General features: G+C 37.2%; 1 protein-coding gene across 6 annotated transcripts in view; it reads left to right on the top strand.

Moving 5' to 3' along the window:
• inpp4b (inositol polyphosphate-4-phosphatase type II B) overlaps nt 1-25,286 on the top strand; it is a 189,150-nt gene that overhangs the window by 135,109 nt on the left and 28,755 nt on the right. For all 6 annotated transcript variants that reach the window (XM_023334716.1, XM_023334715.1, XM_023334718.1 and 3 more), the window contains 4 exons: nt 1,710-1,811; nt 6,732-6,840; nt 17,092-17,275; nt 23,006-23,305. In XM_023334716.1, the coding sequence (XP_023190484.1) occupies nt 1,710-1,811; nt 6,732-6,840; nt 17,092-17,275; nt 23,006-23,305 (695 nt within the window). The remainder of the gene's footprint in view (nt 1-1,709; nt 1,812-6,731; nt 6,841-17,091; nt 17,276-23,005; nt 23,306-25,286) is intronic.

The following is a 25,286-nucleotide window of genomic DNA, read 5'->3' as shown; positions in this document are numbered from 1 at the left end:
GTTAGAATAATTATTTTTGTCAATAACATAAAGATAAAACCTGATTTAGAAGTTTAACCTCTTTTTGTTTTTTATCTATGTTGCAATGCTCATCTCACTATCTGACATCCATGAAGCTGATTAACGTACATCTGAATCTGTGCAGCAGCTTCATCTCTGAATTGAGTTGAAGATTCTCTGAATGTGCAAAACTGTGCAAGAGTCTGGAGGTATTTATGTTTTTGTTGGATAAAACTGTTGTCTTTGGTGGCTTTTTCTCTCCCTCTTAGTTCAGCCGCTGACCATTTTGAGAGGAAAGATTATTTTTATTCCTGTTTGTCAAGCACTTAAATCTGACATATGAATCATTCGGGCATAAATAGACTCCAAACTCAAGAGGTTAATCTAAAAAGACCTTGCAAAATATCTGTTTAAATTTATCTTAGGGGGTTGGTCACCAGAGATGATGTTGCATTTGATTTGTTAATTGTGTGTGAAGCTGCTTGTCATGAATTCAGAGGTGTTGGGTGAAAACTGTTACACGTGTAACAGTACAATGCAGTTCACAAAGTGGGATAATACACAATATTTGGTTCACAGGAGCAGGACAAGTCAAAATTTGAACAGTATTTTAGGGAATCTAAAAATGCCTATTTTTTTGTACTGGTTTGACAAGCTGGGTGGGATACACATCGACACAGTTGGGCACAGATTGTTGCTTTGCAGTTTATAAGGTTCTAATCCCAGCCTGGCATCTCATTGCATAGTTAGCATGTTCTCCCTGTGTGTGTGTATGGGTTCTCTCTCTCTCCAAAAACATGACTCTTAGATTATTGGTCTTTTCTTACCTGTAGGCGTGTGCATGACTATATGTCTTGTGAGTGTTTGTGTTGCCCTGTGATGATCTGGTGACTTATTCTGTTTTAAATAAACTCTAGAAGGTGTTTGAGAAGTTCAAGCCATATTTCTATAGACTTGAACTTGTACAGTACTATTAGTGTTTGTCTCATTGCAGCATTTTTCTGTTTTTGCAATTATGTTAAATGTTTCAGTAAAAAAAATAATAAAAAGCATTTTTTAATTTAGGTGTTTTGATCAATAATGGGAAAAATACTATAATATCAACCTATGTCCGATGAGAAAAGTATCAGGTCCCTACATTTAATAACTTGCCGTGTCACTCTTGTCAGCAACATCTGCTACCAATAAGTCATAATGAATATTTTGACCCACTCTTTTTCAGAATCATTTTAATTCTTCCCAAATGAGTGGTTTTCCAGCATAAACAACTTTTTTCCAGTCTGTGTTTCTAATTGTTGACTTGGGAACTCTGACTTGAACTCTGAAAACTTTAGATGCTGTTTTGGATTTTACTGCAACCCTCTGAAAGAGGTTCGTTGTTGGAGTAATTTTGTTAGGCCTGTGAAGTTTCATCACTGCCCCATGTTTGTCTATTTGTGAAAAATGCAGTTCCCTGAAGTCCCAGAACCTTAGAAATATTTTTAACCCTTTCTGTATTGATAAATGTTTCACATCTGTGCTAAAAATATCTTTATGTTGAAGTCTGATGTGTTACTTTTCCGATTGTTTGGCCGACTTCATGATGTGCAGACGTGTACGCTGTGATTACAAATCAAATCATACTTCCCTCATTCAGAATGTCTTTAAATGTCTGGTTTTCATTTGAAACGGACAACTGGATTTTGACTTTGTCTTTTTTCTTCGTTCAGGTTCATTCAAGCCGAGTTGCTGCAAAGCCCAGAAGTCTCTGGAGTTCATCCCAATAAACCTGCACACACAGAGGATGAGAGTGACATGCCCCCAAAGAACAGGTACTGTTTAATTAGGACTGGGTGTGTTAAATTCAGAATGTGATTAAAAGATACTTCAAGGACAATTCAGCGAGAAAAAAGCTGAGGCATTTGATCGCTCGCCTTTTCCATCTTAGCAGGTGTATGTTGGAAAAGCTTCTGTGGTTCTAGTCACACTCTTGTCTCTCTGTGCTCGATTTTCCATCTGTCAGAAATACTCAGAGGACTCAGGCTGGCTGTTTCTAGGCCATAACTCAGGTTGAAAGGTGAGAATTACTTTGGCCTGAAAAAAAACCCAGACAAAATACTAATTAAGCCCTTTGCGTTTTAGCGGAGTGAAATAATAGGTTGTCTGTTTTGCGGATGCTCGGCAGCAGGCCGCTCTTGGCCTGGAACTGTCTCTGTGTATTAACTGCTTCCCTTCTATCGGTGAGCGGGCTCCATTTCAACTAAACACAGGATGATTGATGGGAAGACGGGAAGACAAACACGGGGATTAACTGTCATTCTTCTAGTGAGGACCTGAGGGATGAAAGATGAGTTAAGCCAGATCAAATCATCATATCGGTCTAAGACTTTGTTTCTCTGTCAAGGAGGGGGAAGAAAATGGTAAAACCATATCAAAACTGACCTTGAAGGAGTTGGCTCATTGATTGGTGGACACGCTGATAATTAACCTCTTTGGGCCCAATTTTCTAGGTAACTCACTGTTCGGCTCAGGTGCTCGGCTAATGTGTGGTTTGAGATCTCTCCACTCTTACTACAGCATCGCTGGCTTTGCTAACCTTACAACGGCACTTAGGAAAAAAGGGGAATGTTGGATAATTTATTACCAGTGTAATGTGAAACTACAAAGTGAACTTTTTAAAAATTTACCGTTTTGTACAGAGTAAGTCATTTTGTCACATTTCTCTTCATTTGTTTTGCAAACATCCAAAAATGGCTTGATGTTGCTGCAAGCATGGTAAATAAATAATTCTAGTAAAAAGTAAGTGGACCAATTACAGAGCTTTAGAAATTACTGCAGCAATAGAAAGGAAGCACATATTTATAGAAAGCGTCGTTAGAGAATGTTTTTTGTAAGTTAAGGATGAAATTTGGCAAATTTAAAATCATTTTCACAGTTGATTATATGTCGATTTACCAAAATATATCAAAACAAGAAATGTAGGTTTCAGTGCGACCTACTTTAAGTCCAGACTTAAGTCTGACTGAGACGAAATGACATGACTCTAAGCACAAAGTTCATGCTCAAACCCTCCAAATATGTCTGAATTAAGACTTTTTTAATGAAAAGAGAGACAAAATGTTTCCACTGTGATGTTAAAACTGTTTTGCAAATTCTTATTGGCAGTTGTTGCTGTTAACTTATTTACGGCTGATTGTTAGGTTTAGGAGGCAATTATTTTTTTCACTAAAGAACCAGATTGGTTGGCACAGCTTTACTTTTCATGTTGTTACCTGAGCCTTACAACCAGGTAAGAAATGAAACTGTTGAGTTCAGGCCCCAGGTCTTAAATGTTGCTCAGTTTTCTTGTTTAACTAATGCCATTTACTCATTTTCTTTTGTAAGAAAGAAAATTCCTTGAGATGTGATGTATAATCTACTCAGTGTTGCAAAGCCATTTATTTTCACTTTGTCTATTGATCATCCCGAGAAAAGGGAAATCAGAAAAAATAACAACATTGGGGACTCTGAAGAGAATTCATTTGTTTTACTCTGAATGGATTTTCACAGCTGTAAAATATTTCTGAAAACCATTAGTCTGGGAAAGCTGAGCTGAAAGCATTGTTCAGGAAGATGTTTTGTTGTCAGCACAGATTGCTGTGTGTGAATTATAACCACTCATTTTGACTGCCACAATCAGTTTCCTCTTTACAAAAGCTCCTCTGTCTTTTCGCTTTTTTAACGCCTCATTCTGCTGTTGATTAACTGAGAAAGGGATAACAAAAGTGAAAAGAAAAACTGAAAATCAGTCTCAGATTGGTCATTGTACCTGATGTTCTGTTACCTCTTCCTGCTGGTTCACTGCTGCTGCTGGAAAAGAGTTAGGAAAACTCTGTTACAGTGGTATAGGAAAAAGTGAGTAAAATGGCAAATGCATCAGTCCTCAGTTGGTCTGCTGTGGTTTTCTTATTTATTTTCATCTGTGGCAACAGTTTAAAGTAGGATTGGACATTTATTATATTGTTTATTTATTATCATAAAAAAATTCTTGTGATAAGAATTTTGGGTAACACTTTATTTGAAGGGGAATGCATTAGACTGACATGACTGTCATAAATATGACATAACACCTGCCATGAACATGAAGGAGTCTTCATGAATGTCTATGACTGTAATAAAGTGTCATTCTTTTAACGTGAAGCTGCACTAAAAGTTTCATTGAAAGTGTTAACTTTGCATTATTTGGTAAATAATGACATTTTAATGCAAAGTTGCATTAAAACCTGCATTAAAAGTCAATTAAAAGTGTCATTTACCAAATCATGACAACAGTCATAAAAATGCTACTACAAAGTCTATGTCGCCCACCCTGTTTCAAAGTCTCACAAAAGGTTTTCTGTCTTAGCTAGTGTACTTTTCTTAAATACGCCAATCTGATTGCCAAAGAATTTCACCAAGTTTATTGGTGAAATAAACTGGGCCAGCCTCTACAAGCTTTCAATGCTTTTCCATCATGTGAAAGGAGTTTTTTACTTAAAACAAGCTTCCATATCTTGCTGAAGTTACTCGTAGTTTTCTCTTAGTGTACTAATGTGTTGCACTAGAAACCACACCAAGAATACTTTAAGATTTTGGTTTTTATCATTTCAGTTCCTAACTTTAAACCATCACTGGATTGATTCAAGAGCAGCAATCCCAAACCAGTAAAGCTCCCACATAGCTCCAGTCTCAGATACAGGTGTTTTACTTTTACTAGTCCATCACATTACCACTTCCAGATCTCAGTCTTTTAGGCATAGTCAGTAACTATCTTTGGGACTTTATCAGCTTGTCACAAAAACATGATTCAATCCCATTTTATGCTTGAATCTGTTAAAATGCTGAACATAACAGTTTGACACATAGAAAATAGGATTTTACCACCAAAGAGCCATTTGCTGAAAACTTGGCATAGAGTAGATGATCAGCTTCATTGCTGTATATTTTCCCCATACATAACAGAAACTATTCATCTGTTGCTATATAATATTGAATGGTTCCCATGCTGTATCTTTTGTCCACCATTTGTTCATTTTCATACATCTTAGATGCACAATGAGCAAAATACATGTATGGTCAGGCACCAGGCAGAAAATGAGTTTATAAACCCAACAAAGTCCAAAGATTAGGAGAGATGGTGTCTCTTTGGATTAAAATATAAAGAACAATAAGACAGGGAATGGAGGGGATTAAAACTTCCACACAGTGTTGCATAACAACTATATATCAGTCATGTACTACCAAGTATATGACAGAAAATCCCAGCAGGACTCAATTGAAGCAAAGCATTTTCCTGCCTCTCACTGTTAATCTCTTTTTTTAAGTTTGCTTTAACCTTAATGGAGGTCCTTTTAAATTGCATTCATGGCCAAAACACAAATAGACACACACACATACACACACACCGTGGGTTTTTTCTGTTTTTAATTGTCAGCTTCAGTCATTAGTCATTCAAAACAAGACCTGCTCTAAGCACCTTTGTTCCTGCCTGGCTGTCTGTGAAGTGTTTATTTAATTTTGAGGCTGATGTGCAAATTGGAGTGAAGCACTGTGACATTGGCTGTCCTTCTGGTCTAACATGGGACCAATCGACCTCAAAACCAAGCTGTGAATATGTAGGAGAGAGGGGGTAATATATGAAATACAGGTTCAGTCCTGAAATAATGCCAGACCTTTATCTTTCTTTGAAAGTACCTTTGTTCTCTTTCTGAGAGAGTGAAGTTATATGCTATTCGAAAGGTTATATTCATGTTGTTTCATACCTTTTTTGACTTTTGACTTCAATTTGGAAAATAGAAAAGTGATATATGAAAGGATGTCAAGTTTAGCTGAAACAAGTTGATTTGGTCCCAGTTGAGATGTATGTGTGTATATAATTTCATTATAATCCAGCCATGAGCAGGTGCAACTCGAAACATTAGTTCACCTTGTCATGATAGTCCATGAAATTAGTCTGGACCTGACGGGAGCAATCCACTCCTCTGCAATGGCCTTTCTGAATACTCACAGCACAAGACTCCACTGATGAAGAAAAACCCTGTGAGGTTTGAGGAATGTAACGTTGATAAGAAGAAGAGGATAAAACGAGGGCGGAGTTTTCAGCACGACCCAACGTTTGTTTCAGATAAAGAAAATAAAGTCCTCTAAAAGAGCTGAATTAATCACTCTACTAAAATGTAAAGCAATGAAGGTCAAAGTGCAAATAAGCCTCAAGTTTTGAAGACTTGTGTCTCACACCTGAGCAACGTATTCGACTGCATTAAAAAGCCATCTTAGGCTTTTTTGCTTAATAAAATTTAATAAGAATTTTAATAGATGTTTCCTGCTCCAGTCTGTTTTATTACACAGGACTTTAGTTAATTTAGTAGTTTGTGTTGATTTCTTTGAATATGGGAATCATTTTGACTCTAATCTATATTTGCTGTAAAAGCCATCTGAACCGCCTCATTAGAAATATATTTGCTGTGAAAAACTGATTCATATTCAGTCATATTTTTCCCACTTGCGCTGAATGCATTGTGTTATAATAAAATATGTTTGTGATGTGTTATCAACTGCTAAAATTGTGCTTCTTCATGACTTTAATTCAATTTGAGTTTAGATTTAAAATTTTGTCTGCTATATTCATGGGGGTTTTTTTTCTTTCAAGCCCCTGAGGAGCCTCCTGCATTTTAGTTATCTGTCTCCATATTTTAAATTCAGCAAACTAAAATATGTTTTTCCCCTCTTTCCAGATGCTTTGTATGACATTATCACTGTCGGTGCTCCAGCAGCCCACTTCCAGGGCTTTAAGTGTGGCGGCCTGCAGCGTCTCCTGAGCAGATACGAAGCAGAGAAGAAGAGGTAAAAAAACCCAAAGATTTCCCTTAAGGAGGGATGTATTTAAGGAAAGTGTGGGTGAATTAATTGAAGCAGCATTCTGATGAAAAAGGCTTTTATTAAGAACTAGATTTTAACTTCTTAATTAAAACTGACAGGAAATTTGTTTCTGCCCCATGGACTTGATTTGTGAGGTCTGAGCCAGTTACTTAACTCCAATTCATGCTGAAATTAGACTTGAGCTTTGCAGGATTTGACAGGTTAATTTGACCGGAGGCAACAGGCTTGATGGAAAAGGTTTGGAGAGTTAGAATGTCCCCTCCACCTGTTCTTTTCCCAGGCAAGCATTTTTCAGCTTTATCAAGCGTGTTAGCTTCTCATCGAAGAGCCACAGATCATGAAGGTCAGCGGACAACATGGAGTCGCTGCTGGATTCGGGCTGGTTGCCAGAAAAAAATTCAGTTTATGAAGAGAAATTGTGTTGTTTTTATTGGAGAGCCATGACAGAAATTCACAGTAACAGCTACTGTATTCAGGAAGACAGATTTCGACACTTTTTCTTCAAGCAATCCATAAAAAACATTCTTTTAAGTATTTTACCAAGGAAGACAGTATCATATAGCCTTTATCATATCATATAGTTTATATGATATGAGGGAATCGACACCTCTTAAAAAGGTGATCATTAATCACATTGTCATTATGTGACAATGTGTTAAATTAGCTGTTGCACCGCTAATTAAACAGTGTAACAGCTAATTGCTACACCTTTCAATTAGCTGGACAAAAAATACCTTTACATGAGGAAAAACTGAAAACGGAATTACAGTATATCTAGCTATAATACACTTTACTTGTTTTTTATTTCTTATTTAACCTTTGTTAACCTTTGTTTCGCATTTCTTCCCTTTTAAGATTAAAAATCTCTTTTGTAAAAGAATCCTGGCCAGAACTGGAGGTGGCACACAGAGGTTGTTTGCAACAAAACAGAAAAAATTAACTCTGTCATAAATAAATTAAATAAAAGATTCCCCAGTTAAAACATTTACGCACAGATGATTCCGTCTCAAAATCAATAAGAACTTTAAAAACATTTAGAGACACCGTTAGAGTCATGTATTTCTTCAACTGGTTCCAAGAAGAAAACTAAAGATTCCTTTCAAAGTACAATTCTGACTTTAGGCACCGAAAGTAAAAATAAGTACTGATAAAAACATAAAAGCATGAGGTATCACTATTTTTTTTTCCACATTATGCGCTTCAAATGTCAAACCCAATATTTGTGACTAATAAATCCATTGACAGTTGGATTGTTAAATCATTAATTCATTTTATTCTAACTACTTTCTGTCAGATTATTAATGAGCCATGATAAGAACTGAGCTTACATTACACCACAGCTTTCTGTGTTTGAGCTCTGCAGTAAAATAGCTTTCTGCTATGATTTGTATTTTACTTGATTGAAAAGTCAAAAGCTGTCGGCATTTATACTTCTGTCTGAATTTGGTGAAAAAGTTTGGATGGCTGTGAAGATGGGCTAAATTTCAACATCTTTGCCTGAACCTGGTAGAAGCTGTAATGATATTGGAAAAAGAGTCCAGACTCACTGAGGGAAACATCCAGATACTCATCTCTTAAAGGTGTCACTTAAACCCTAGAGCTGCCAAACTTTGTGTTTTTTCTGACAAATGTAACTTTGCCGCAATCCCAGGAGGGTCCAGTGAATCTTGCATGAACTTTTTTTTGTCCTATTTTTTCTTGTAAATACAGTTTTTTGTAGTTTTTTTTTTGGTGAAATTGGCAACATTCTTTTTGCCTTTAATCTACAATGATCCTAACAGTCTGTCATACCCGATAACTACGGCACCAGTGTCTTTGTTGATTTTTTTTTTTATTAATCTTGTTTTTCTCCATTTTCTTCTATGATATTTTGCTACTGCAGTAAAAGCTGAATTTATTTTAAAGATATAAACACATCTTTACCAGATCTGTCAATAAAATGTGGATGATGCCGTATAGAAAACGGCTACTTAATGATTTGTTCACTGACCAAAAGATCATTACTGTCAGCAAACGACTGAGAGCTGAATGCTTTGTATTTTTCTTATTCCCTTTGAGAGCAACACTGACAGCTTCACAAAGACTGTAACGAGGCCATTTTTGTTGTAACAGTGTTATGAGTGAAATTGCACTCTTGTGTAGCCTAGCCTGCATTGCAAAACCTCAGATCAGCGAGATGCTGCAGATTTTTGCTTTATTTGTTCAGAGGTTGGAGGTTGGAGCTGTATGTCAGTATGTGGCCACTTGACTGATGCCTAAAGAAGCAAAAGGTGATTTTTTTTTCTCTCCATCATTGCTCCCCATAGAGTGCAAAGTCATTACAGACCATGCCAGATCTAATTAGTTACAGAGTTTGCAGCACCAGAACGAGTGGGAAAGAAAAGATGAAGAGGGGTGAAGTGTGGGCATGAAATGGGAAAAAAAAACTGATGGGAAAATAGTTTGGAGCTTTTGCAGATTAAAAAATAAAGAAGTGAATTTGCTGAAGATGGCCAGTTCTGTCTGCCTGCATGAACAGTGATAAGGTTAGCATATTTCTGAGAAACCACTGAAGTGAAATCATTTACTTTGCGTAAGAGATTAGGCTTCAGAGGTAACTCCCCAGGGAGATGGAGCTTTTTGTTTCGTATTTGATTTAGCTAATGACTCACTGTAGCTCAAATTTTCCAATTTTCCACTTGGCTAACGGGCTGCGACCTGCAATGTGCAGTTCATGTTTGACCTGGAATGTGGTCAGAAACAGGAGTGGACCCAGGCTCTACATTTTAAAGAAACTACTAAATGAGCCACTCTGTGTGTCAGAGCAGAGCGGTCTGGATATTTCCAGCTGAGATTCCCTGAAAATTCAGCACAAGTTGAGTCTGTTTTACCAAAAATATACATTTCCAGGATAATTAAACTTCACCCAGCCTACCCATTCGTCTTGAAGATGCACTCTTTCCTAATTATGTTTGATTAAAAAATGAACAATTGGTGAGATGTGAGACTTAGCCGTTCAATATGATATTAAATCATGACATGGAAAATGGGAAGGGACTGGAAAAAAAGGAAAACCTGAGCACAGATGTGTTAGCAGGATGGTAATAAAAGAGCCATTCATCTTTGTTCTGTGGACAGTAGAAGAGGGGACAATGGGATCTTTCTGGAGCCATTAACAACCTGCGCCGGCCAAACTTGGCAATAGAACAAGAGTGCAATATGTTCCATCTCTGACCACTGTATTCCTCAATTTTAAAAAGAAAAACTGCACATTTTCCTTTTTATCTTTCTTCAGTGCATGCATTACTCCCTAAATGCTTGTATGAAATGCTAGAGGTTTTTTTTTTTATCTTTTTCTTCTCTAACTATCAACTTTTGGATTCTCAGAGATGGTCTCAGTTTTCCAGTAAAGTCTTTTCTACAGAATAATAAATAATAATCTATTAGCTGTGTAACAGTGCTCTCCTTGGGTTGGTGCAGGCTGACAATTAAGACAGTTTTACTCAAAATTCAACTGTGCAAACAATTTTTACCTTAATACTGGGGCAGGTAAGTGTGTTGCATGTAAACCAAATGAAAAATCCTTCGACTGTCACTAGGCAACTGGCCATCTCAAATTACAGCAAATGATACTTCCTATCTTATTTCAAAATAAAAATATCAAACATTGTTGCAGGTTGAAATGTAAAGCCCTAATCTTCATATCCAAGACTCATTAAAGGCTAAATCTTTCATAATATGTTGATTTTTGTTTTAGAAAAATAGCACAATATTATTATTTAAATAATATTTTGTGTCACCTGTGTTAAATACTTACTGATTGTGGTTTTCTCACATTGCTGTACTTAGACATATTTAGAAAATATAACAAAACAGGAACCTATTATGTTGCTGAATTAAAAAAATAAGAGATGAAAATAAAATATGTGAAACACTAAATCCTCCATGAACAAGTTCATGTCACAGCAAATAAATGGCCGTTTGCATTCAGTGCCTTGCAGAGCAGTAGTCCAGGGCCACAATTTGAGAAAGACTGTTCTAAGCAGACGTTATTAGTTTATCAATTGGAACTAATTTGAATCTTACAAACCATTAATTGACAATTAACCATTAATTGATTATTGTTTTGCGTTCCTACCTATTATTGAACAGATTTTCTTATAGATGTACTTTAGGAAAATTATTGTTTGTTTTTTGACCTGGACTTAGTAGATAAGCTTAAGATGTGCAGTAGGTCATCAGTAGGACACTTTCTGTTTGAAATGTGTCCTCCTTTACAGAGAGAGAGGGAGGAGGCTCTGTTGGTTCGCCAGGCATCTGTGTCAAGCAGCAAAGCCAGATGTCACATTTCTTGGGCAAAGAGAGTGGTTGAAACCACACAGCCCTAACTTAAGTCTCCTGGGGCTGATTTCAGATTTAGTGTGACGAGCAGCATGTTGTCCAACAAAATAACTTTCTCCCAGGATTCTTCGTCTGTGTGAGGAAAAAAGGGCCAGGCCGTTGGCAGTGGCTGGGACCCCATGTTGATGGACAGCAGCTTGTAGTTCATCGCCAGCTCTTGAGTCAACCACATCCAGGAACCAGCGACTGAAGGAGAAGGTGGCTGGCAGAAGCCCTGAGGCTTCTCTGGTCACAGATCATGGTTTGTCTTTCTCTGCATCATTGAGGACAGCTTTGACTTTTTTTTCTAACGGATGGCGATGAGATCAGAGATTCAGGAACTAACGAGGGTTGACAGTTAAAATGATTTGGACAGAGATCAGATCCTTGGGGTTGCATCTGAAGGTAGCCGTGTGTTTTTACCTTGTGGAAGTGGGCTGGTATATACAGTATATATAAACCCTGATTAAAGTGAGCTATAAAAAAAAAAAAAATGGAAGAGAAGTCTTTGACCGTCATGTAAAAGGTTGCAGGGAATTCTGCTGACGTAGCTGCATTTTAATTCCTGTTAGCTATCAGCAGGAGGCCTCTGGCTTTTCATTAATTTCCTCTCCACTATTAATTAACCATGTGCCATGTATACTTGCTTAATTAGGCCACTGGGCCCAGCGCTTTGCTCTCTCTCAGTACTATTTCTAGACAAACCTACTGATCAGTGTGTTTAAACTGAGGAGGAAATTCACTTCGAAGAGGCCAGTTTCCCCAGTTTAATCTGTACCAATTGCCTCCTGCATTGAAGTTAAACTGATGAAGTGTTGTTCTACACTCGTTTATTTTTCTAATGTTGTCTTTGAGGTTGTAAAGAATGTTTGAGCTTTTTTAAATGAACAAACAGGAAACTGTAAAAGCCTTTGGAAAGCCAGAAGACGTCATCAAAAATGAAAAGGAGTGATGGATTCCTAGACATGGTCTCCCTAACTACATTGAGAAAAATAAGCACATATTTTTCGGATAATATAATCAAGATACTGGGATTACATTCACATCAGGATGTTCTAAAAGGGTCAATTGTGCAAGAATATATTGATAAAACCCACTAAAAAACTGTAAAAATATTAAGAAATAGCCGTCTGCATTTGACAATTACTTCTTAAAATGAAAAAATATTTGACATATTTTCACAGTGATTACATCCTCCATGATTGTTTGTGATTTTTTTTTCTCTGTAATTGAAATTACAGATTTTGTGACGCTACTTCAAAAATATTTGCACTTATGTATGACAATAACTGTGACTTTTTCTCACTCTTCACATCAATCGGACGATAATTTGATACCAAGTCAGGTTGAGGCAGCTGTGTAGTAGAAGTAACAAATGCTGCCCCCTCCAGGTGGGAGTTAGCTTCACTTAAACCCTATGTTGGTCTCAGTTTAGAAGAAGAATTTTTTTATAAACTCACAATTATAAAATAACATGAACTGTTGATTTTGCATGAATTTCCTTGAAAAACTGTAGGTACTGATTGATGTAATTTAGCAGTAAAGAGATAAAAACTGGTTTAATTTGTTTGCTAAAATAATATTTAAGCAAACCGCTGTTCTGCGTTCCTCTGGAGTCCGGAGGGCCACATAAGAAGCTATCGCGGGCTGGATTTGGCCCCCGGGCCTTGAGTTTGTGTGAGGTAGCACATCCTTCAATGCCACTGATGTTGGACTCTCTACCAGAATATGTTCTCTACATGGTTGTTCCTGCCTCCTGCTTCTGTTTGGTTCCTCTCACTACAAATCATGACAGATCAGTCACAAATTTGAGTCTCTTTAGAGGTTTTCATTAAAAATGTAAACTAATAGCTCTTTGAGCTCTCGTTCATGTAGCAACTAGACTAGATAACTAGATAAATGACTTGTATTCATGTTACAAAGTCTAATTATGTTAACGTTTCCACCACGTATAAAGTCATTGTGAACAGAGTAAATAAAAAGATCTCTTCTTTTTCTAATCTTTGAATAATTTCAATGTAATTTTCATTTTTATAACAACTAACAAGTAAAGGCGATCATTTAACATTAAGACGAGTCAGGCAAGCATAAATATTGTTTTCTGGGAAAATTGTCCGCCCTCTTAGCTCGGTGGCACTAGGATCTAATATTTCTCAGCAGTCCAATCGCCTCTCTGTCACATCTTCAATAAAACATAAATATTTACCTCTTACATAAGCAATAATTACTGCAGGGTTATTGTATCTGGATTATATTGCAGCTTTCTGTCTTGGCACGGTGTTTAAAAACGTGACACACAGAACACAAGCCCTTAAATATGCTGGAGATGGAAACATACCCAAGGCCTGAAATGAAATGTGCAACCCCCTTGGCCTCTTATCAAATTTGCATTCACAGATTTATGCTGTTTTGCCTTCACTCACTTTGCAATCTTTGTTGACCTGTTTGGACTTACAACAACCCTGATGAGGCAATTAAATTTCCATGCCAAAGCCAGCCATGGAAGGGATCAATTCTGTCCTTTCAGCATCAGGTGGCAGGTTCTCGCATTCATTACCGTCTGCATATGTTTCCTAATGGGATTGGATTTGTACTTATGAGTCAACAGTGCTGTTATTGAATCAGAGTAAAGCAACTGCTTTCTCCTTTGCTTCTTTTTGAAGCTTTTTTTCTCCTGTGGAAGATCGTTTATGGTCTTTTATCAGTGTAAACACACAAGGGATGAAGCGGTAAAATGGATTTTACTGTTCTTTGCATTTTTGAAGGTGTCTTTGGTAGAAATCAATCGCTTTAAGGTATGGGTAAATTAGAAGTAGTCTTGTAGAAAAGATGGCCTTCTGCGTTAGTGACCGCACCATGTTTTACTTTCACTCAATAATTGCTTTGATTATCTTCCACTTTCTGGGTGGTCGTCCTCCAGGGGCCTCATTAGGCAAAAAAACAAGGCCAGAATTTTAAAATTAGCTTACCGAAGAAGTTTTTCATGGCCAACATTCACTTTGACCTTGAAAATTTTGATGCATGTCAATGCATATGGTAAGGCTGTTCCTCAAAAGGCAGATTCACATGCAAAATGTTTAACTACAACGTTAGGAGCCAGGTTTACATCTGACTCTGGGTTCTGACCTACATAAAGCCTGGAGGAGTTGACTTCAACCGAGCCTGGGGGGGAGGTTACAAATGACTGCACCGCTCTACATCACATCAGACAAAAAGAAGTAAGAGGAAACTCATTGAAAGTCACAGGAACGTGAGCAGAGGAGGATGTTTGATTAGACTGGAAAGGGATTAATTATTTATTGAATGCAAATGAGTTGGCATTGGACTGCAGGTCCAACTTTGACAGTTTAGGCTGTGAAACTGTTCCTCCCAACTGATGATAAAATGCATCCCAAAAAAAACCTTTGCTGTGATGTTTACATGACTCCAACACACTGAGCAGCTTCTGCTATCATTTGTTTATGTTTTGAATCTTATGACTGGATTACTTTCTGTTATATGGATAAACACTGACTCCTGTCATGCAGAATACTTACTGTTTCTGGACAAATGGCTGACTACAAACCACACATATAACAGTTTGGTTTGTGAAATAAAAACATTTTTTTAGATGCAGAATTAAATTATGGCTTTAACATTTAAGTGAAGATGTTTATGTTATTGGTAATGACATTTTGAGTTTCATTATTATTGTATTGAATTGCAGTGTAGGATATTTGATTTAAGCTAAATCTGCTACCTATTGGATGGGAGAACTCAAATAGATCAATATGGGTAAATTGTTTTTTTAGGTATTAGAAACCTTAAATATCAATTTAAAAGTAAAATTCTACATTGTCATTCTCAGATGCTGACCTTTGACTCCAAATTCTTATTCATACCTGCTTGGTTGCAGATGTCCTCTGCTCATCCTGAAAAACATTTTCCAGTTCTTTCTGATTTAGTTCCTCCCACACAAATATCTACTGTTCCTAATTCAACCCTGGTCCTTCTGCTCAAAAACCCACATTTTTAATTGAACAAATATTCCTATTTCTCAGTAGATGAGTTTATAAGTGGCAATTCTAGCACTTAAACGCAATAAGTGTATATATATATATATATATATATATATATATATATATATATATATATATATATATATATATATATATATATATATATATATATATAGAACTGGTATGCAAATAGTATTGCTAGTGTTAAATAATGTTAAAATCAGTGTTTGGAGTAATAAATTGTTCTACTGTTTTGTTTTGAGCTGCTTTGAACTGCAACACAACCAAATGTGAAACTCAAAGCAATTCAGTGTGTAATTTCACAGCTCTACTATGCATTTCTTTCACCTACAGACATCTTTTAACCACAGTCATGCCTGGAAGAGAAATGGAAAAACTCAGAGAAAAGTCTGCCTGAATAATTGTTGAAAAAAGAAAATCTCTTGCATGACAAATTATTCCGTTCCTTCTTTTGTCTCACTTGGAATGGCAGAAACATTTAAATGTTTTTTACAAGTTTTGAGTTCTCGCTGTGTGTTTCAAACCAACATAGGAGCAAGGAATGGAAAGTGAAATAATTACGACACTGCAATTGTGTTTTTCCAAGAGACAAAAGGGATTAAGGGAGAACTCAAAGCTATTTTAAATCATTCTTTCCACTGTCTGGAAAACAGTCTAGCAAATGGAAACATTCAAAACAACTACCAACATTCCTGGTCTCCACAAACCCGAAATTGTGATCACAGAACCTTCAGCAGGCTCTTGCTAATTTTAGTATGAAAGTGGATGAAATCAGAAAAAGACTGCCCAAGTTTAAGAGAACAAAGTATTGTTCTCTAAGAAAAACATTTGACCTGACTATAGGCTGCCAGGCAGAAAGTAGACAAAAAACTAATGGACAGATGAAATGTAATGTTTTGTGCACAAATCGAATACAGTTAAATTCTGGTTGCTCCATTAAAAGAATCGAACTCCAGGTGGAAGTGTCATGGTTTGGGATATTTTGCTGCAGGATCTGCCTAACTTACCACCATAGAATCCACTGTGAATATACCGTGAATCAGAAGGAGCTGAAGGACGATAAATAAAAATAAATAAGTAAAGCTGAACTTAACTGAACACTGCAATATGACAGCTATCCAAAACATACCAGTTACTCCATCAAACACTGGCTGAGCATTGGGAAATGGAGTCAAAGCCCAGATATTGATCTCATTGTGATGCTGCTGGGTAACTTGAAACAGGCTGGAAATAATAATAATAAAAAGAAAAAACCTGTCACAGCTAAAGAGTGTGGAGTGTGAGAAACTTTGGTCAGAAAAATATCAGACTGGCAGAGGGCAAAATAAAGTGCCTTACTTAAGCTTGTTATTATTATTATTTATTTTGAATATGCAGATAATACCTAGCTTCCCACTCATTGCAAAGAAGCGCAATATCTCACAATATCAAATAAAAACTAACTATAGAACACTATTACCAAAGAAAATTATTAGAAGGTTATTTAAGCCTGTTAGCGGAAGCAAGGCTTTATTTTTTCCTCAGCTAGAAGACTGAGGAAAAAGTTGATAGCGTTTACTTATTAAGTGACACAAGGCTAACGTTTGTTCTTTAAGTGATATTAAATCATTATACATCAACATATGAACTCTTCCTAATAAAAAAATCCATATTTAATGGGACGTCCTAATTTCTCATGACTTTAAATCTTACTTCACAGCAGACTTAATTTAAAAATTGGGCCAATCTCATACATCTTTCCAAAGATGACGCTTTTTTCAGTTCACAGCCATGCAGCTGTAGTTTGACTCTTCAAATATTAATTTTTTGTGCTTCTTTTTCTCTTCTTGTATCACAGCTTTAGCACTGCCTACCAGTGTATCTACTACTCCCCTCAGCACACAGCCAAAGCTCAGGAGGTACTCAGCACCGTGAGTCTCCTCCAGCCCCTCATCACAAGCTTGGCTGACCAGCTCCTCCAGGCCGCCCTTGAACACTCCTCCTCCGGACTCAAGGATGCACTAAAGAGTCTTTCCGACAAGGTGAGCCAGCAACTAAATCTCCTATCTTCCTTCGCCTGCATCTCAGCTACCTCTTCATTGCTCTCCATCTCAAGCCACAGCAACAGACAAACTCTTAAGATAAAGTTTGTCAGAATTCATTTGCATTCATACCTAATTTTCAAATTCATTTTAATGATGGTGTTTAAATGTCGACTGTGGATTATGTTGGTGTAAACTGTTTCACTGGAGGCCCACAAAGGGATTTTCTACATATTTTCTACCAACAGTTTGTGTTGAAAAGAAGACACTCAAAACCGTTAAAGTGTCCATGAATAATTATTTTAGTTCCTGTTTAATAGAAATCTTAGGTAAAAGAACAAGTTGGAAATTTGCATGACAGCGCTGACTCCTGAAAGGTTTGGCCACTACAATGTATTTTGCCAATGGATGATACTGAAATGAATTTTTTTTAATCTATAATTTCTCATTAAACTTTCCAAATTTTCTCAGATAACCTTGTTTATATCTGTAGTAATACAAACCCAATCCAAAGCCCTTAGACTGAATGCAACCAAAAAATTAATAAATGCCATTTCCAGTCTTGGAAGAACAAAACTGAATTGAGAAATTTCTATGAAATTCATAATTTATGGATAAAATCCCCAAAATGTGACCAAAAAACACAATGATATGCAAATCTGTAAACATTTATTTTAATGGGGATTTCACACAAGCTGCACTTTTCTGCCAACAGGTTTGTGTTGAAAATAATATACCCAAAAATGTAAAAGTTTCCACAAACGATTTTTAATCTTTCAGCTTAATAGACAATCTCCCACAAAAAAAAACTAAACAAATGCAAACAAGTGCGGTATGGTGGTTTATGGAGCTGGAGCATTTTTTATCAGTATAATTAATGAATTACATCTGGTGCTGTCAGATTGCAATCTGTTGTGGGAGAGATTGTTTGTGCCACTGTGGAACAGAGCCCAATCAGCCTCCTTAATTGGTACATTCGCTCCGTCACCGCTTCCTCTCATCCTTGATTAGACACGCACACGCTGGCCGAGCAAGCCCCTGGCCTGGTCAGCACAAGGAGGGCCGCGCGCTGATTAAAATCTCAAGCTGGGTTTGTCTGTGTTTGTGTGTGAAGCAGCAGGAGGTGGAAGTGTGAACGGGTTTGTGTGTTTGTCAGAAAGCTGATGATGACATCTCTCTCTCTCTCTCTCCTCAAATCCCAAAGTCCATGATGAAGGAGCAGCACACAAACATTTTTATGCAGACACATGCCTGAAACAGTGTGCAGAGACTTTGAGTGGTGCAGCCTTGTAAACATGTAAAGCCTGGAATGTTTTAATGTACCACAAATACGGGTTTTTGTTTCCTGTTAGGTGGTCAAATATATAACCGATTTATTGAATTAAATCTTTTACTGAGAGTTGATGGAGAGAAATTCAAAGCTTAAAGTTCTTACTTGTGTTTCTTGTAAAGTCCATGAATAAACAACAAGTATAAAGGTTCCACCATGTGTTTGCCTTCATTTAAATCAGTTAGACTGAAAGGAGTCTCATAAATGTCAAATGTTTCTATTTATGTTGATGAAAATGGTATGAAAACGAAAATTGCTTTGAACGTAATTATGTACTTTGCTTAAAGGGGCGGTGTTTTTCTGCATCCTTTTATAGCATAATCAATAATCAGTGTTACCTTCAGTTGCTCTGCATATCAAATATAACTTAAAAGGAATTTGACTTCATAATATACCTCCTTGAAATTGGGCCTCTGTCCCTTTAAAAACTCCTGCTCCTTCTGAAACTCCACTTTGAGGAAGTCATCTCAACATTTATTAGCTCTTTAGCAACGTTTTTACCAGCGTTACAATGAGAAGTAGCTCCTATAATGAGCTCAGCATAAGCACAGTTCCACCAGGTGTTTCCTAATTACTGCTGCTAGTCTGAAGGAGCTGAGTAGGAGAGTCGCGGGGGAGAGCTGCTCTGTGAGGCAGAAGCTTGAAAACTGCAGCTCTGAGGAGGATCTGTGCCTCGAAGGCACAGCTCCTGTGAGGCACAGCTTGGGCAAAACGCTGCGGGCGTTTTGCACAGCTGAATGGTTGCCATGGAGATTAAAGGATTTAACACGCTAACATTAGCCTGGCTCTTCAGCAAACTGCTTAGTATGAAGCTACCATCAGCCATTAGTTTTTTAAGAAGGTATCTGTGTGTTGAGTCTGACATATCTTTACATACAAACGATGATGTTAGGCGGAGTCGTCTGAGATTCTACCTAAAACATTAAGCTAGTTTGGTAGCATTTTGAGGCTGTCCTGCGAAAACACCTGTTGAGACTAAACATCTGTATTGTGCAAACCCTGAAACAACTAGAACTGCAAGCAGTTATCAACGGGTTCCAAGTCCAGCCCAGACTCCTGAAAGGTTTGGCCATTACGACGCATTTTGAAAATGGATGGCATCAAAACAGATATTCCAAAAAAATTAAAACCTTGTGATTCCTCATGAAATTCCCACATTTTCTCAGATAAACCTGTCTATTTCTGGAACAGTACAAACCCAATACAGTGCCCTTAGACTGACTGAATGCAAGCAAAAAATGTTAAGTCATTTTCACAATATTGGCAGTACAAACCTTTATTCAGAAATTCCTGCAACATTCATAGTTTGTGTATAAAATTCTCCTAAATATGACTTAAAAACACTATGAAAGCACCTTTAGACTCAGTCTTCTTTGGTAGGAGTTTGTCAGTATCCCACATCTGGACTTGAATATTGTTCTAACTTGAAATTGTTCAAGTCTAGCTCCATCTGAAGCAAAGTAACCCCAGGTCATGATTCTGCCACTGTCATATTTCACCTGTGGGTACAGTTTGCCCTGTGGTGAGGTGTCCTTCCATTATGTGACCATCTGTGTTTTTAATTCATTAGTTTAAGAAATCATTATTGCTTTTACCTAAGTAATTTTATTCCTCTAGAGATCAGACTGTTTATTTTACTGGAACAGATTATGTTTTTTCTGTTAGTGTTTGTATAGTTATTTGCATTTTATACCTTTAGTAGCTGTAAGGTGTTTGATTGTTTTTATTGCTGTGAGTTGGTATTCACCGCTGCTTGCCTCGTCTCAGCTTCTAATCGTTTCGTCTCATTTCAGAACAAGCAACTACTTGTATTTTAGTGTTGTTTTGCACTAAGACCGTTAACTGTTCTAATAATTTTTTTAATTAAGGGCTTGTCTTACAGAGCAGCAACATACAGATTTGTCTAAATAAGGAGCGCAGCATGTAGAGTAAAAAAATTTCTTTCCAAGATCTTTCCAAGGTCTGCCTCGACTATCCTTATTCACTGTTTCCAGTAAGTCAGCGCCTTTCTACTTCTTGATTAGCTCTGGGTATAAAAAAGTTTCTTGTCTTTCTATAATAATGATTCTGTTGATGATGATAATAATGTCACGCTGATGATAATCACAGTGAACGGACTAATCTTCCCTGCCTTCAGCTGTGTCCTTGGAATGTTACCATGTTCCCAGTTTGCTACGTTAAAAAGAAAAATGAGAAACTGTGGGATTTGATCTGTATCCATCTACATATGTGGAAATATACCATCTTAAGTAGTAGCTGAGATCTGGCCAGTTTCATTCCTGTTTCTAAAACAAAGTAACTAGAAGAGAACTGAGCAAGTTCTATTTTTAAGAACCCAAATGTGCTCATCCTTCAGGGGGAAATCATTGAGGGTGAATGGATTTCTATGTTTCTTCTTTTTCCCAGATCAAAGATAACATTTTTTCTTCGCAGTCGGATCGCGCTGAGGCGCTTTCAGACTGAGATGCTCCTCATTCCAGATCAGATCAGCAGATTCTGCAACCTACAGAAAGACAACCAACTCTTTATCTTCAGGGATGCTCAGCGTTTCAGCCTTTTCAAAGATGGATGTTGATAAATTACACAAAGAAGTATTTTTTGCAGAGATGCGCACCATTTATCTTTGGCCTTAAAACATATCTTTAATTTTCTTTTTAACATTTTAAACACATTATCTACACTTCCTGCAATAAACCATGACAATTTGGACCACTCTTTTTTGATCATGGTTTTTTCTTGTTAATTTTCAATGAATCACCAGTGCTTTGACCTTCTGATCAAGCTTAAATTTTAAATACAATATTTTACTTTGTGAACTCACTTTAGAGAAGTGACTAATACTTGAACTCAGGTTGCAAATTCATTTTAAGGTCAGATAAGCAAAGTTTAATTCAGCCTGATTTGAATCTCAAATATTTGCCAAAAGTTGTAGTTTTTGCATCTGTTTTCTTCTTTTGGCTGTTTGGATATTTCATCATTCACTCGTTTATGTGCAGCAGCTTTCCTGTGTAAGTAAATGTATTTTTATTCATGGCAAACTGCATCATAAGATATATGCTCTTTGAAATAGACTATTGGAGTTGTAGAGCCATTGCAGAAAAAAAAATGTTTGCCATGGAGAAGTAAATGTAAAAAATTTTGAGAAAAACCATGGAAATTCTACATTGAAACTATCAGTTTGTGAGAAAATTTGTCAATTTTTCCTGAGGTTTCAATAGAAAAGTTTTTTTATTTTGTTTTTTGTTTTAATAAAATTGATGTGATGATGACATTTCCAAAAAGTTTGTCACCCAGGGAAGAAGCCCCATTTTTAGAAATGACAATTTGAGTAACACTTTATTTGAAGGGATGTGCATAAGACTGACATGACACTGTCATAAACATGACATGACATAACCAAATGCAAAGTTAACACTTTTAATGGTCTTTTAATGCAAGTTTTAATGGAACTTTGCATTAGAAGTTTCAATATTTACCAAATAATGAAAAATTGACACGTTTTAATGGACTTTCAATGCAACTTTCCATTAAAAGTGTCATTATTTACTGAATGACATTTATGAAGACTCCTTCATCTTTATGACTGGTTGTGTTATGTTTATGATAGCATCATGTCAGTCTTATGCACACCCCTTCAAATAAAGTGTTACCACGATTTGCTTAAAAACCACTGGGTTACTTTTACACCCAGTCTCTTAAAAAGCAGAGTTCTTCATGGGGGCAAAGCCAGCTGAAGTTTGGACTAGCCTGTAAAGCTGTGCAGGAAGCAGCCCAGAGCTGGCTGGAGATTTGACACTGCAGTGCTTTTCTTTAGGGCTGGCGGAGAACTCCCTGCAGTTTCTCTCTGCACTCGGTCCACATCGGAGGGGTCGAAGCATAAAAATATGAACTGTGTCCATGTATGCAAAGACCCCATAGGTCTCCTTTTGGCATTCTGGCTGTTGTGTTTTGTTTAGATGCATTTTTGTGGTGATAAAACAGCTTTGGTAACTGAGTTGCTCCTGGGAGTCACAGCAGCTTCCAGGATGATCAGCAGCAAACAGTAGCTGGTGAATTTGACATCAGAAGGGGAGGGCTCCTTGGAGAGGAAGGCTGGAGGAGGAGTAATTGAATTGTTTGTTGTTTGTTGCTGTTATTCTCCTCTTCCATTGAGGTGAGGTAATGGAGAGCGTCTTCCTTATACTGAAGGACTGTGTTCATTTTCCTTGTTTCTTTTCTCTTCCTCTGTAAATACTTCTCAGTATTTTCTTCAAACCCACTCCGCCTCACCGACGTGACGGCCCTTCCTGTCTCACACACCCTGTCTGCTTTGTTTCTTCAGCACTTCCATTATTATTTGTTGTGTAGTTTCCACTGTCTGTTTTTTTTTTCCAATCTCTTTCCTTCTTCGTTTGCTGCAGACGGAGCAGTTTGTCCACACGCTTAAGGACGAATTGGTCAAGAGCGCCCTGCTAGCGCTGCACGCGGCCCGGCCCGGGTACGTCTCCAAGAGCCAGAAGCAAACTCCAGTGCTGTGTCACCAGCAAAGCCAGGGTGGGGACCTGAATCACAGTCCGGTCCAAGGACTACCGGGCCACAGTCCGGCCACGCCTGACACAGAAAGCCCGGTGGCGTGTAATAATGTGAAAGGAGGAGACGGCGGGTCGCTGAAGCACCAAGACTCCATACCACATCACAAAGAGTATGACGAGGAGGAATGGGTTGGTATCCGGATACTTCTTCAACTTATTACCCTCTACAACACTTTTACCACAACTCCCTTTCTACTAAGGACAAAACACTGACTTGGCACCAGTTAAATATATCATTAAAATATTGAGTTATTCTAGGTCAGGGGTAGGGCTGGACAATAAATCAATAACAATATATATCACAATGGAGACGTTATCAACATCAATTTATAATACATTTGATTCAATATTCAATATAGAGAATATTCACTGAACTTGGATCCAGAACCGCGCAGCATTCTGGGAAATGTAGGCAGAGGAAAGGCTCTAGCTGGTCAACCTCTCATGGCCAGCTAAGCAAGATTGGTGGCATCAACTAACTCACTCACTCTTTGGTTACCTAGCAACAACCCATTGAGTAACTTTCACCACTGTGCCTCATAACTGGCTAAAAATAACTTCAAAAACTAGAGGGACTGATTGATAAATTTTAGCAACACACAGATATAAACTGCTTTGAGTTGATTGATAAAATAATATTCAAGCACACAACCGCCATCTTGATGATACTATTTATGTGCCTTTAATATTCCAGACGGCCACATAAAAACACTTTGTGGTTTTAGTCCCCGGGTCTTGAGTTTGACACATATTATAGACAAAAAGATTGAAAATGACAAACACAGTGAATTAAAAGTGATTTAATCCAATTAAATTTAGTTCAGGTTATTTATACATGCCCAATTAACATTAGATCTAATTTCAACGCCCTTTTGAAAGCAAATAGTTTGAATCTAACTAAATGGAGTCAAACTCAGTCCAGCATTCAGTTCAAATCCAATTAATTCCAGTAGAATCTGAAAACACAGTCAGATTCAGCTCAAATTATGACACACGGAGTCAAATTTAATGCAAAAGGGTAAATAAAAAAATATCTACAAAGTCCTGCAGAGTGGATGGAGCCACTGACTTGGCAGCAAGCCTTCCTCCTGAGCAGAGGGTGAGAGTGGGGGAAACCCTGATCACCTCCAACGGACTCTGGGGTTGAGGAGCAATGAAATCAGCAATAGATCTGTCAATAGCTTGATTCAGGGGAAAAAAGCTACACAAGGAAGAACTGGACCAGAAGTACTAGGATGATGAAAGAAAAAAACCGTAAGTTCACACTAATAGTGCCAGATGTAGCTCTATTAATGGCTTTGTCCAGAAAAGTGACAAATCTAAACTCAGAATCACTGAGACAGAAACACTTTCTATGAGAAAGATTAACAGAATCTTTCTCATAGAAAGAAATGAGAGGAATCTTAGGAATCTAAGCCAATTACAGTTCAGTCAACAAGTACATCCAGGCAAGATGCAGCCAAACAGAACATCAGGTGTTTCTTCAATTAAAATAAAACAGAAATCAAAGTGAATGGCAGCAGGAACTGCAAATAATGTGCAAATGGAGAGTAGTAAGAGAAAATATTGTATTAAAGAAAAATGGTCTACAGCACCACAATTACAGAAATAGCTCAGAATAACCAAGGCAAGAAAAAAATTAGGCTTCTTCTTAAAAGTAGATTACGTGTCTTAAAAGTCTACATTTTGCTTCCAAACGTCTAGCAGACGACATTTTGAATAAGGATTGGACAATAAAACATTCAAAAATCAGTTTTAGGGAAACGTTTTAATGATCTTTATATATCCAGGCTGCTTTAAAAGGTTAAAGTAGCCTTTTTATAAGAACCTAATCTGCAGCTGGTTTAATACCTTTGCACAACTACATAATCTAATAAAAGATTGTTTTGGTAAAACTGCCACACAGATATTTTACAGTAAATGTTATGTAGATTTCAGTTTATTTCTTGTATATTAATCAGAAAACTAATTATAAGCATAATCATAAAACTCTCAGCAAACGAAGGAAATTTTACTGTTTTAAACAGACGTCAATGTTTTGGCCAATCATGTCAATTACCGGGAAAATTTAGTTACACGCTGGACATCTTCCTTCATTTTAGTGGAAATT

Source organism: Xiphophorus maculatus, chromosome 5 (assembly GCF_002775205.1).
Source record: "Xiphophorus maculatus strain JP 163 A chromosome 5, X_maculatus-5.0-male, whole genome shotgun sequence".
Classification (NCBI taxonomy): Eukaryota; Metazoa; Chordata; class Actinopteri; order Cyprinodontiformes; family Poeciliidae; genus Xiphophorus; species Xiphophorus maculatus.
The sequence above is the reverse complement of the archived record's forward strand: the minus strand, read 5'-3'. Positions and strand labels throughout refer to the sequence as shown.